Here is a 12,331-nt window from a genome sequence, read left to right as displayed (position 1 = left end):
TCTGACTTTATGGGAATGGCAACCATCAGTGGGAATGGAAAGCAGGTTACACCTTCACATCAGCCACCGGCTGTCTCCCTTTTCTGCCTTCCCTCCTCCCTGGATCCCTGCAGTGTTTCCTCCAATGGCACCAGATCTTTCCCTCTGGGCTCAACAGTACTCTCAAATATGCTCATCATCTATGGTAAGCTCCAGTCCTGTGGCAAAATTAACAGGATAGACTGTGGCCAATACCTCACCTCCATCCCCTAGAACCAAGCCCATAGTCTCCATTAGGCCCTATCCCTGTCTCCAAGCAGGATTGTGAAAACCAAAGAGAGGGTGTCAATGGATGCTGTTGGAGATTAGGTAACAGCATCATGTTAAAAATACTGTTTTCATTTCTTGAGTTTGAAGGTCCCCAGGGAGGCAGTGAGACCCATTTTGAGGCTGAGCATCTGGCAGGATTTAGTATGAACAAAGGGTGTGTAGCAAACGTAACACAACAAAGGCAAATTCACACACCACCTCTGTCCCATAGTTGTCACTAGATTTGCCATAACTGTGGATCTCGTTTCTAGGAATAGACTCCTGAGAGTTTTTCTGTTAAAAAAAAATTGCAAATCAAAGTCTGCCTTTCTACCAACTGCTACTTAAAATGTCAATATGTAGGTACCGAAGGGCATGTACCTTAAACTTCGCTTCCTTCATGATTCCACTCCTCCTCTATCCTTTCCCACCCTCCAGACTGAAGCTGGAGGACAGAAGACATCATCTCCCTTCCTTCCCTACTTAGCCCAGCATGGCTGAAGGGATCATTTCTTTTACGATAACCAAAACGAAGTAAGATTGCTGCTTAATCTTCAAAATTCCTAAGTCCCCCAAGGCCCTCATAGATTACCATACATGTCTTAAAATTGTTTTCAGAAAAAAATGGGACGGTGGGCAACAGGTTAGACTAACAAAACCCCAGACAGTTTCATCATTAGACTTTTTTCCGAGCTCCTCTCAACCCAACCTACACCCACTACCAATTCATTGGTACCTTACATCTGATATAACACGACATCAGTTTACAAGATGCTTCACATGTTATTGTTTAAAAGCTGGTCCTCCTGCCAGTCCTATAATCTATTATTACACCTGTTTACAAATCAAGCACATTATAGCATGGAGAATCTGAGTGACGTACCCCAGTTCACAGTTACAAAGTGACCTAGTGGATATGAACTCATTTTTGGCCACTGCATTCCCCTTCAACAATACATGTAAATAATTATGACTTACTAGTGAGACTTTTTTTTTTTTGAGACCGACTTTCGCTCTTGTCACTCACACTGGAGTGCAATGGCATGATCTTGGCTCACTGCAACCTCCACCTCCCAGGTTCAAGCAATTCTGTTTCCTCAGCCTCCTGTGTAGCTGGGATTACAGGCGTCTGCCATGACACAGGGCTAATTTTTGTAGTTTTGTAATTCTGTAGTTTGTAATTCTGTAGTTTTGTAATTTTGTAGTTTTAGACGGGGTTTTACCATGTTGGCCAGGCCGGTCTCGAACTCCTGACCTCAGGTCATCTGCCTGCCTCGGCCTACCAAAGTGCTTGACTTATAGGAGTGAGCCACCGCACCCAGCCATGAGATTCTTTAAGTGTTGCTGCTGTTGTCGTTTTACTTCGATGTATGTAGATACTTTCCCCTATGTCTATGGATATTCTCCTCTACGCCCATACACTCTCAACTATGGCTGTGGGTGCTCTCCCCAGTGTCTATGGATACTTTCTCCTATGGACTTGAAGGCAATAGCACTGTCAGAAATCTTTCCAATTATCCAGCTTCTGGCATGTGGATATGGTGTGCAATGAATACTCTGACCTGACAGGTACAACTGCCAAAAATAAGGGAGAAAAAAGAATATTCAAAAAGAAGAGTGCTCCAACTCAATTTTTTATACTGTGATTAAGTTTTAACTCTCCAGAAGTTTCTATGTATTTTTTAAAATAAATTGATGCAGACACTGGAGCCCTGCAGTGATGTTCTCTATGTCTCCTGCCCATTTTGCAGTAGAAAGTAGGCACTGCCCTGGCAAATAATTGCCACCAGGACCATTTGCCTCAGCAGCAGCAATGACAAATGGGGAATACCATTGTGGCTCCTTTTCATTCCTGCTCCAGTCAATTGCTCTGACTGGGGTGAAACACTGTCAATTTAGGAAACTTATTCACATGGAGTGAACATGGCAGAAAATGTCCTCTCCCTGCAAAACAGCTTTCTAGAGACCTGAGCATCAGGATGAAAGCATGGATTTACGTCATTATGACAGAAACAAGAAAGGAAAAATATAAATCAAAGTAACAGACTAAAGCCAGTGTCTTTTACAAAGAAAATATTTAAAGAAAATCTTTCTCTTTAGCAGTCATAAATATGTTATTTTAATATTTTTCACAGCATTCTTCTGAGGAAGCTGAATGTATTTATCATTATCTTCAATTTCAGAGCTCCTACTATAACAAGGTAATTCACAGTACTTACCCAAACCCACACAAGTGAGCCACTGCTTACAACATTTTCTCTCCACTTTAAACTCTTGGTTATAAAATTCCAGATGCTCAAATGCTTGGTGCCAATGAGAACCCATAACCAGAATACTCAGGTTTGTTAATTCTGCTTGTCGAGCTATCAGATCATGTCATCTCAACTTCCACCAACATGTTTTAAACCTATTTTGGTTTTTGTTTTGTTTGTTCGTTTTTTTAACTAGCATTAGTATATTAGCACAATCAGGCTCAACACACACAATACAGACTTACCTCAATGTGCTGAAACATATATGGGTGGTTGCAGATTTTTCTCAACTGCATGATAGTGTTCATAAGTGTCTTAGCACCTCCTTTCCCCTAAGAATCAGTGGAAAGAGAAAAATAAAACTAGTTATTAACTGGTCAGACATTTCAGATCTTTTAAACTGGGCTTCTTATACAAAGGACCAAAGGTTTTCTCAGTCACCTACACACCTTGTGGTTTAAAGCTTCTTTAATTATATAGCAGTTCCTGAGTTAGATATAATGTCTTTCTTGTGATTAATTTATCCTACAAAAAAAGTGAACCTTGAAGAATTATGTCTAGTCAATGGCTTTGTGACATGACTGTCTATTCCGTAGGACTCCAGAACACAGAAGCACAGAACAGATGCCCAGGGAGTGAAACTGGATTTTAAAACCTTCTAAAATGCCACCCCACATTTAGGCAGAATATATTTGCTGCAAAATTGACATAAGCAGAGCTAACTATTTTGGTAATGTGAACATATTCCTTCTTTCTTCCTGCCCCAATGCAGCTAAGAGGTGAAGAGATTATCTTTGGCAGCTATAATAGCTCAAAGGAGGTCCAGTGATTTACTTCAACAAATCAGCATTAGCAGGGATGCTTCCTGTGAATATTCAATGTCACAGCCATGAGAAGACATATCACAGCACCTTGAGTTGCATCATCTTCCGCAACATACCTTCTTATCTTTCTCAGAACCATCTGTGAGAAGGATCCCCTTAGCCTGCATATGGCGATACAGAATCTTCTGCAGAGCTGACATGTCACACTTGATCACATATTCCACCTGCGGAAAAGAGAACAGTAAGTAGGCAAGAGCAGGAAGGAGAAGGTGCCTGTTCTAAGAAGACTGCTGAATCAGTGTCACTCCTGGAAGCACAAAGGTGTCTCTCTTTCTCTTTCTTGGATTCATGGAGTGCAGGGTGAGATGGGGGTGTTAGAAGAGACCAGAGTCATCATTGTTAAAGGTACCATTATGATGGTGGGAGCTTCCAAAGGTTATATGTAATTGATGCTGGGGTCATGTTTTCTGAAATTTCTGGACTTGGTTCCAAATTTGAGAGAGAGAATGGCTTACAAACTGTTCAAATTCAAAAATGTTCAATATGGGGTATTTTTAGTATTTTCTTCACTTCCCAATTATACTTCCTTTCCTATGAACAGAACGGTTTTAGGAAAAGCAGTGACTGACAAATATCCTGTGATTTTCTTCGTGAAACATTTTTAAATGGTCACATGTGGTATCTCTAATACTAGTCTAAAAGTGAGATTTATAACATCCCTAGGGTGACTACCGTTAACTTCTACTCTTGAGAAATGGCAGGATGCAACCTAGTGAGAACAGGCGGAAGAGAGAAATTAATCCACAATTAGACACTACTTTATGGCCATCTAAAGGAGGACAAGGCCTCCTGTGCTTCCAGTTGAAATACCATCAAAATCCAATTTTACAAAGTTAAGGGGAATTCACATGCTCATGGTTTATCACACACCTGCATACTTTATCATACTCCTAATACAGAAAATCTGCCTTATTTCCTACCATTGTTTTTCTTTATTTAAAAAAGAATCCCAAGAATACAAATGTGCAATTTCCATAATAAACATCAGATTAATGCCTAGAAATATGCAGAATGTGATTAAAAGTAAATCAGCAGGCTAATGTTTAATAAACTGATTTAAAATGATCACATTATTTGCAGCTCTGAAGGCCAGGGAGAAGAGGTCACAAATAACTTGAATATTCATTCAATTGTTACTTTAGAAGGAATCTGTCAGACCAAATGGAACCACAATTAATAGATTTTGGCCACACATTTTGATGCATCAAATGAGATTAGAGCAAAGCTCGCTCTTTGACAGAAAAGTTGAGAAGTGTAAGTAACCCTCCAAAAACATGCTTCAGTTTTTAATGACCTTCTTGGCCAGGTGAAATAAAAATCTCCAAGATTAAAAAATAAGTATGCATTTCACACAGGCTTTGTGTTTTAGAAAACTGGTCATGTTATATGTTTAAAGTACTTCTCTTTTTTTTAATATAAAAAATTTCCATAATTTGGCCAGGTGTGGTGACTCATGCCTGCAGTCCCAGCATTTTGGGAGGCCGAGGTGGGCAGATCACGATGTCAGGAGTTCCAGACCAGCTTGACCAACATGATGAAACCCCATCTCTACTAAAAATACAAAAATTAGCCAGACGTGGTAGCGTGTGCCTATCATCCCAGCTATTTAGGAGGCTGACGCAGGAGAATCGCTGGAACCCAAGAGGCAGAGGTTGCAATGAGCCGAGATCGTGCCACTGCACTGGAGTGACAGAGTGAGACTCATTCAGGACATAGGCATGGGCAAGGACTTCATGTCTAAAACACCAAAAGCAATGCCAACAAAAGCCAAAATTGACAAATGGGACCTAATCAAACTAAAGAGCTTCTGCACAGCAAAAGAAACTACCATCAGAGTGAACAGGCAACCTACAGGATGGGAGAAAATTTTTGCAATCTATGCATCTGACAAAGGGCTAATATCCAGAATCTACAAATAACTTAAACAAATTTACAAGAAAAAATCAAACAACCCCATCAAAAAGTGGGTGAAGGATATGAACAGACACTTCTCAAAAGAAGACATTTATGTAGCCAACAGACATACGAAAAAATGCTCATCATCACTGGCCATCAAAGAAATGCAAATTAAAACCACAATGAGATGCCATCTCACACCAGTTAGAATGGCGATCATAAAAAAGTCAGGAAACAACAAGTGCTGGAGAGGTTGTGGAGAAACAGGGACACTTTTACACTGTTGGTGGGACTGTAAACTAGTTCAACCATTGTGGAAGACAGTGTGGTAATTCCTCAAGGATCTAGAACTAGAAATACCACTTCACCCAGCCATCCCATTACTGGATATATACCCAAAGGATTATAAATTATGCTGCTATAAAGACACATGCACACATATGTTTATTGCGGCACTATTCACAATAGCAAAGACTTGGAACCAGCCCAAATGTCCATCAATGATAGACTGGATTAAGAAAATGTGGCACATATACACTGTGGAATACTATGCAGCCATAAAAAAGGATGAGTTCATGTCCTTTGTAGGGACATGGATGAAGCTGGAAACCATCATTTTGAACAAACTATTGCAAGGACAGAAAACCAAACACCGCACGTTCTCACTCATAGGTGGGAATTGAACAATGAGAACACTTGGACACAGGGTGGGGAACATTACACACCAGGGCCTGTCATGGGGTAGGGGGAGGGGGGAGAGATAGCATTAGGAGATATACCTAATGTAAATGACGAGTTACTGGGTGCAGCATACCAATATGGCACATGTATACATAAGTAACAAACCTGCACGCTGTGCACATGTACCCTAGAACTTAAAGTATAATAAAAAAAAAATTCTAATTTTTTCAGCTTTACTGAGGTATAATTGTATCAAGGTATAATATTTTAAAAAGGTATAATATATAGAAACACAAATTATATATATTTAAGGTATGTCTGTGATATTTTGATATACACATACATTGTGAAATGATTACCCCAGTCTTCTACTTTTTCAAGAGCTGTTAACTCACAATAACATTTGATAATGGTAAAGAAAAATGTTGAATGACTTTAGACTTTAACAAGTATAATGGTAAAATGACATCAAGGACTAATATTACTGGGTTCTTTCCATAGAAAAGGCCCTGTGCAAAGTGCAAAACGCTTTCTGTGCCTTCCCTCATTTAACACACAAAAGAGCTCTACTGAGATAGCTACATTTAGCCTTCTCATTTTATAGATTAGGAATCTGAGCACCACAGACGTTTAGCTACAGGCCCAAAGATATAGCTATTCAATGGCACAGTTAGGATTTGAAATAGAATCCACTCTTTTAAGCTCCATGTTAGGATGACTAAGGAGATTTTCAGGCTTCCTAGCTCTGCCTGAGGTTCACCTTCACCTGCACCTCCCTCCCGGCTTGATCAAACCTTCCTGAATGTGGAAGGCACGGCTGATGCTTGTGCATTTGCGGAAAGCAGATCCAGGATTCAGGAAAGAACACTCAAGCACCTTCCTATCAGTCAGCCACTGCTAAGGGCTGGAGGTGAAGGAGTTTGGAAAGCAGGAGGCATGCATGGTGATGCCATGGAGACAGGGATGCAAGCATCCTCAAAGAGATCAAGTCCGCAGAGAGGCAAGATGCTCTCCAGGACCTAATGGCTGCTCTTGGAAGGCAGAGTCTCTTTCCTCACACAATTAGGGGATTTAATACACATGATCAAAATCACCTAAGCTTCACAACTGTATTTTATGTTTGCTCCCAGAGCCTTCTCAAACAACTCCATGGCACTTGGTTTGTTTTTGTACTTTTCCCCAGGCCTGGGATATCCTTAGTTAGTCTTAAGGCTCCTTTCTAACTCTACTCTACCCTGAGGACCCTTTTTAAGATCTTTCCCAATCACACTATCAGCCAAAGCCAATTTCCCTTTCATTTCTCTCAAAAAACTTTGTCAGTAAGCTTTTTTGATAATGGAGAAGAAAAACAAGAAGACATGCCAAAGCTCATTTTCCCAATACACATCTACATATTTATTTACGAATTACTATATGCATGCACTAATATTAATGTCTCAAGATATGAGTTACCTTCAGGGAATGGGTCAATGTTAAAGGAAGTTGATTTATATCCCTATTTAAAGCTGCCAATTTGATGATATCTAATATTTTTCGTCAACTCCAGCCCAAGTACCATGATGAGGCTGTTGAACACCAACCCTAGGAATGGGAGAAGAGACAGGATGGCCTTTTTCCCGTTGTTCATCTATGCTTATGTGATTTCAACCTGCACTCCTTTGCAGAATCCTTTTAAACCCTTCTGGGGACCAGAGGTGGTAGTTTAGTTAAAATCAGATCGTACTAAATCTCCTTATCTGGGCACAGGGAGACCCATAATGCCTTACATTCGGCAGAAAGTAAATGAACCAGGCAGCAAGGATGAATGGACCATCAGATGCTCCGGGTGGTGGAGACCCACTCTCACGCTTCCCCTAGGATAACCTACACAGTGTACTCCCAGCACATGACTGGCTTTCAGACACACATACATACCTACCACAAAGGTACCAGTGTCAATTTGCATGTTACATATCAGTAAAGATTTTTTTAAGAGAAAGATCAATATATATGATTGTTCTAACATCTTTCTCCACCCAGTGGATTACTAATAAGCATTCCCCAAGACATACACCCACGTGTACATACTGGGTACCCCTGTCCTAAACCACCTGAATGCCTGAGTCATTCATTCTGATTGGCGGGATGATGTTGCCTTGCATCGCCACGCCATTATTCAGTGTGAGTAGCCCTCACCTCCACAGCCAAGTCTGTTGACTTCTCATATCATGCCTCCCATTTCTGGTGTATTATGCCTCCCACCTGGCCTGAGCACAGCACAATGTACAGAGCAGGCAATCAACAGGTATGTATCAAGAAAAGGGATGGGCTGAACAATTCTAAAGCCACCACACTGAATCACAGTGACGCAAGAAGTTTTTATAATAATCGTGCCAACTCCAACTTGGTTGAGTCTGAGTTCGCCCCCCAAAAAAATGTGATGGCATCTGTTTAGAGCATGCATGTGAAAGCTCCTCAAAATATACTGGTGCTATAGCAAATGAAACTTGTGACTTCTTCACGGGGGTGATTCTCCCAGTAAGTTAAGACTTGTGAGAGCCACTGGAGCTATTTTCGTTTAAATCATACGTAAAACTGAGGTGCTGACCTCATGTATTTGGTACTTATCTCCTAAGCATTCTTATGTTAGTAAATGGCCTAACTGGTCCCTAAAAGTAGGCAAGTCAGGTCACTATACTGGCCCAGCATTTCTTCTTATATACCCCTGTAGAAGTATTTGAACTTTGTTCATAACTTCTGCCTGAATACTATCCTTCATTTATAATTCCCCTTCCTAAAGGATGTATTATTGGAATAATAAACCTAAACTACATGTGATATATCACTGCTTTGTGAACTGAGATTTTTAAACAATATGATTCAATTTATGAAAGTCTCAGGTTCTAAACTCTATGGCATGAGAGAGGAACAAAGTAATGATTAATTATGCTAAGCATTCCAAAATTTGATATAATGAATACACAAATTGCCAATGTAAGCAAAGCTTTGTTGGTGTTTTACACAAACTATATCAGAATCAGGACTGACTTTAGGTAGGTCAACCTCTTGTTAACCTCAGACATTATATACATATTTTAGCATATTTAGACATAAAGAAATACCCAGCCAATTGTAAGTATAGTAGGTTCTTGATGACATGAATTAACAAAAGAGTCAACACAGATAACCTTAAATGGGAGCTAAATAGAAAAATCAATTTTTATTTAGCTTAAGTTGTTCTTATATAATCCCCTTTCTATTTGGCATTCTTTCCCACGCATAAGAAATGGATTTTATGCCAACGGCTGGGCGGTGTTGGTGGTTGGGGGGTGGGTATATTCCCTTGCTCATTAAGTGTTTCATTAGACTAATATTAAAGCTAATTTTCCTATGTGGTTGACCTGCATTTACAAAATTGTGGCCTTTATATACCTGCTTTAGTTTCACCTGAGAAAGCACATGAAAAGATGTTCAACAATATTAGACATTAGAGAATGCAAATTAAAGTTACAAGACGCCCCTATGCACCTATTGAATGGCTAAAAATCTTGAAAAACCGACAATACCAAGCACTAATGAGAAGGTGGAGGAAGCGGAATGGTCATATATTTCTGGTGGGACTACCCAGTGATTCAGACAGTCTAAGAAACAATGCGGAAGTTTCTTATAAATCTGTGTATACCATTCGATCAAGCAGTCATATACCTAAGGCGTTTACTCAAGTGAAATGAAAACCTATGTTCACACAACAACTTGCACATGAAGGTATATAGCAGCTCTATTCATAATTGTCAAAAACTAGAAATGACCCAAATGTCAAACAAACTGCACTGTATCCATATAATGGAATATTATTCAACAATAAAAATGAACCAACTATTGATACATGCAACAACATGGATGAATCTGAAACACATTTTGCCAAATTAAAAAAGAAACAGATGCAAAAGATTATATATTGTCTTATTCTACTCATATGACATTTTGGAAAAGACAAAGCCATAGACAGGGATGGAGAACAAATTAGTGGCTGCATGAGGCTAAGAGCCGAGGGAGGGTTTGACTGAAAAGAAGTAGTAGCAGGGAATACCAGGGAATTTTTTTTGAAGGGGTGGATGATTACATTATTTTAAATTTTTGTTGTGGGCACGGTTAACACAACTCTTCATTTGTCAAAACTCATAAAAGTATACACCAAAAGAAGCAAATTTTACTACACATAAATTAAAAAATCAAAGTAAAAGCCTCTTTCCTATATGGTTCTTTTTTTCATAAAAACAGTTGAGAATTACTCCTGTGAAAGTATTTAGCCTTTTCCTCCATCTGCCATAGTTCCTTTCTGGATTCTTCATTCAGGCTAAGTAAGACATACATGTTGTTTGTGGCTATAAGCAGTGGTGGTAAAAGAAATTTCTTTACCCCCTAAGATGGCAATGAGATTTCCAACTTTCCCCAGGTTAAAAAAAAAAAAATCCTAACAAGGCTGAAAAAGTAGAAAATGAACATCAGCCCAGCCATATCAACAACAACCACATACACACACAAAGCACTTGAAAAGTTTACGGAGAGAGATGTAGGGGGGCTACTGGAAGGATAGCAAAGACAAAAGAACAGTGAGAAAGAGCTTGAAGAATAGGAAAATGGAAGTCCCATTAATAACAGAGACAGCAACATGAGTAGAAAATAAGGAATATGCAAAAGCAGCTGTCACTGGTTGGGTGCCTACCATGTGCCTGACATGGTATTAGGAGCCCTACATCCCTTTAATCCTCAGAACTCCATAAGGCAGAGTCATTTATCTTCCAGATCACTGATAAGAACACTAAGACCCGTTTAGTTTAGATGACTTGCCTAAGTTCACATAGTAAGAGATGGAGAATGTGGTGAAACCCATGCCTACTCTGACAAGCAGAGCCCATGATTTCCACTCCACCAAGTTCCTCCAGGAAAAGATAACATGGCTGCCTCTAAAGATACAGATACCTCTAAAGGTAGCCATATATAATACCACACACTGACTATTTTATGTATCTCAAATATAATACTCTGGGTGCTAAAGAGTACATGTATGCTTTACGCAGGAGACATACTCTTGGCAATTGGAGGGTAAACACATTTTAAAAAAATTGTATCATCCTTCAAGTATACTCAGGAACTTCTCTTATAGAAAGAACCATAAAATAAATATTTTGTAAAGCAAAGAATTCCTTTGTGATATAATTAATCACCTCATAATTCCTAAGCTGCAAAAATTTCAATTTTTCTCTAGTGGATTTTCTTAAAACATAACATACTTTCAACTTGCAATATATTTTTAAAAATCTATCTGTATTAGCCAGTCTTAGAAATGAATGAACAAGATTAAGAAGTTTTATGGAATGAATAAATGAAGGACTTCAGTTAATTGCCTTTTATTTTATACCTCTTCTAAAGAAAAAAAAAGAAATTATGTGATAAATTAAAATAATTAACATTCCATCTCTATCACTTGCAGAATCACTGTAACTGTATGCTAGGAAGTAATTCAAGGCACCCACATGGCCACTATACCCATTTACCAATTTATCTACTCAGTAACTAAACTCCATCTTGAACAGAAAGGGTGCTACCCAGAGGCCAAGACCACAGGAAGTCCAAGGGAATATCAACAGCATTCTACATCCAAGATGCATTCACCAGCAGAATAAAATACTTAAATACTTAGACTTTCACTGAGATATGCATGGTATAAAAATCATTTTTAATTTTTTTTTTCCGACTGTCAATGCATAAAGGATTAGGGAGTAAAATTCTCTCTTAACAAAGTGATCAACTTCGTACACCATCTTGACAACTCCCACTTAAAAATGAACAGGATGAACCCATCTGTCCAAAAATAGAGTCGTTACCCAGAAAAACCACAATCATGCAAAAAATAAAACATCTCAGAATTGGCTCTTCTAAAGAAAAAGCTCCAATCAAAATACCTCATGCAACAAATAGTATACAATGCTAAACTATCTTTAAGAGAATGAAACTTAGAATTCAAATATGCATGGTTCCAAAATATGATCAGAAACATAGTAAACTAATACTCAAATCCAACCCCGAAACATGGAGCGAAGGGCTCAAAAGGTGTTCTAAAGTACCGCAAACTAAGTTTCCAAAAGTTAGTCTGAAAAATACTGGCTTAAAATGTTCACAGGAACTTAATTTTTATGGCACGGAACAAAAATAATGTCCCCGAATAATTAGATGATGTGTCTGTAATTTGCAGAAACTCTTGTTTTTTCACTTACTGTCAGAATGGTGACATCACAAACATCAAATGCTAAATACATTTCTAGAAAACCTGCAAATGTTTCCCATCTC

The 12,331-nt window shown here is 38.9% G+C and overlaps 1 protein-coding gene across 5 annotated transcripts in view; it reads right to left on the bottom strand.

The window, feature by feature from the left end:
* The window catches only part of SMARCA2 (SWI/SNF related, matrix associated, actin dependent regulator of chromatin, subfamily a, member 2), a 181,968-nt gene that overhangs the window by 94,522 nt on the left and 75,115 nt on the right, over window positions 1-12,331 (bottom strand). For all 5 annotated transcript variants that reach the window (XM_030919245.1, XM_030919249.1, XM_030919247.1 and 2 more), the window contains exons 20-21: window positions 3,481-3,588; window positions 2,786-2,872 (exon numbers count right to left, since the gene is read on the bottom strand). In XM_030919245.1, coding sequence (XP_030775105.1) covers window positions 2,786-2,872; window positions 3,481-3,588 — 195 coding nt within the window. The remainder of the gene's footprint in view (window positions 1-2,785; window positions 2,873-3,480; window positions 3,589-12,331) is intronic.

This window comes from Rhinopithecus roxellana, chromosome 16 (genome assembly GCF_007565055.1).
Source record: "Rhinopithecus roxellana isolate Shanxi Qingling chromosome 16, ASM756505v1, whole genome shotgun sequence".
Classification (NCBI taxonomy): domain Eukaryota; kingdom Metazoa; phylum Chordata; class Mammalia; order Primates; family Cercopithecidae; genus Rhinopithecus; species Rhinopithecus roxellana.
Note: the sequence above shows the minus strand (reverse complement) of the source record. Positions and strands in the feature narration are given on the sequence as shown.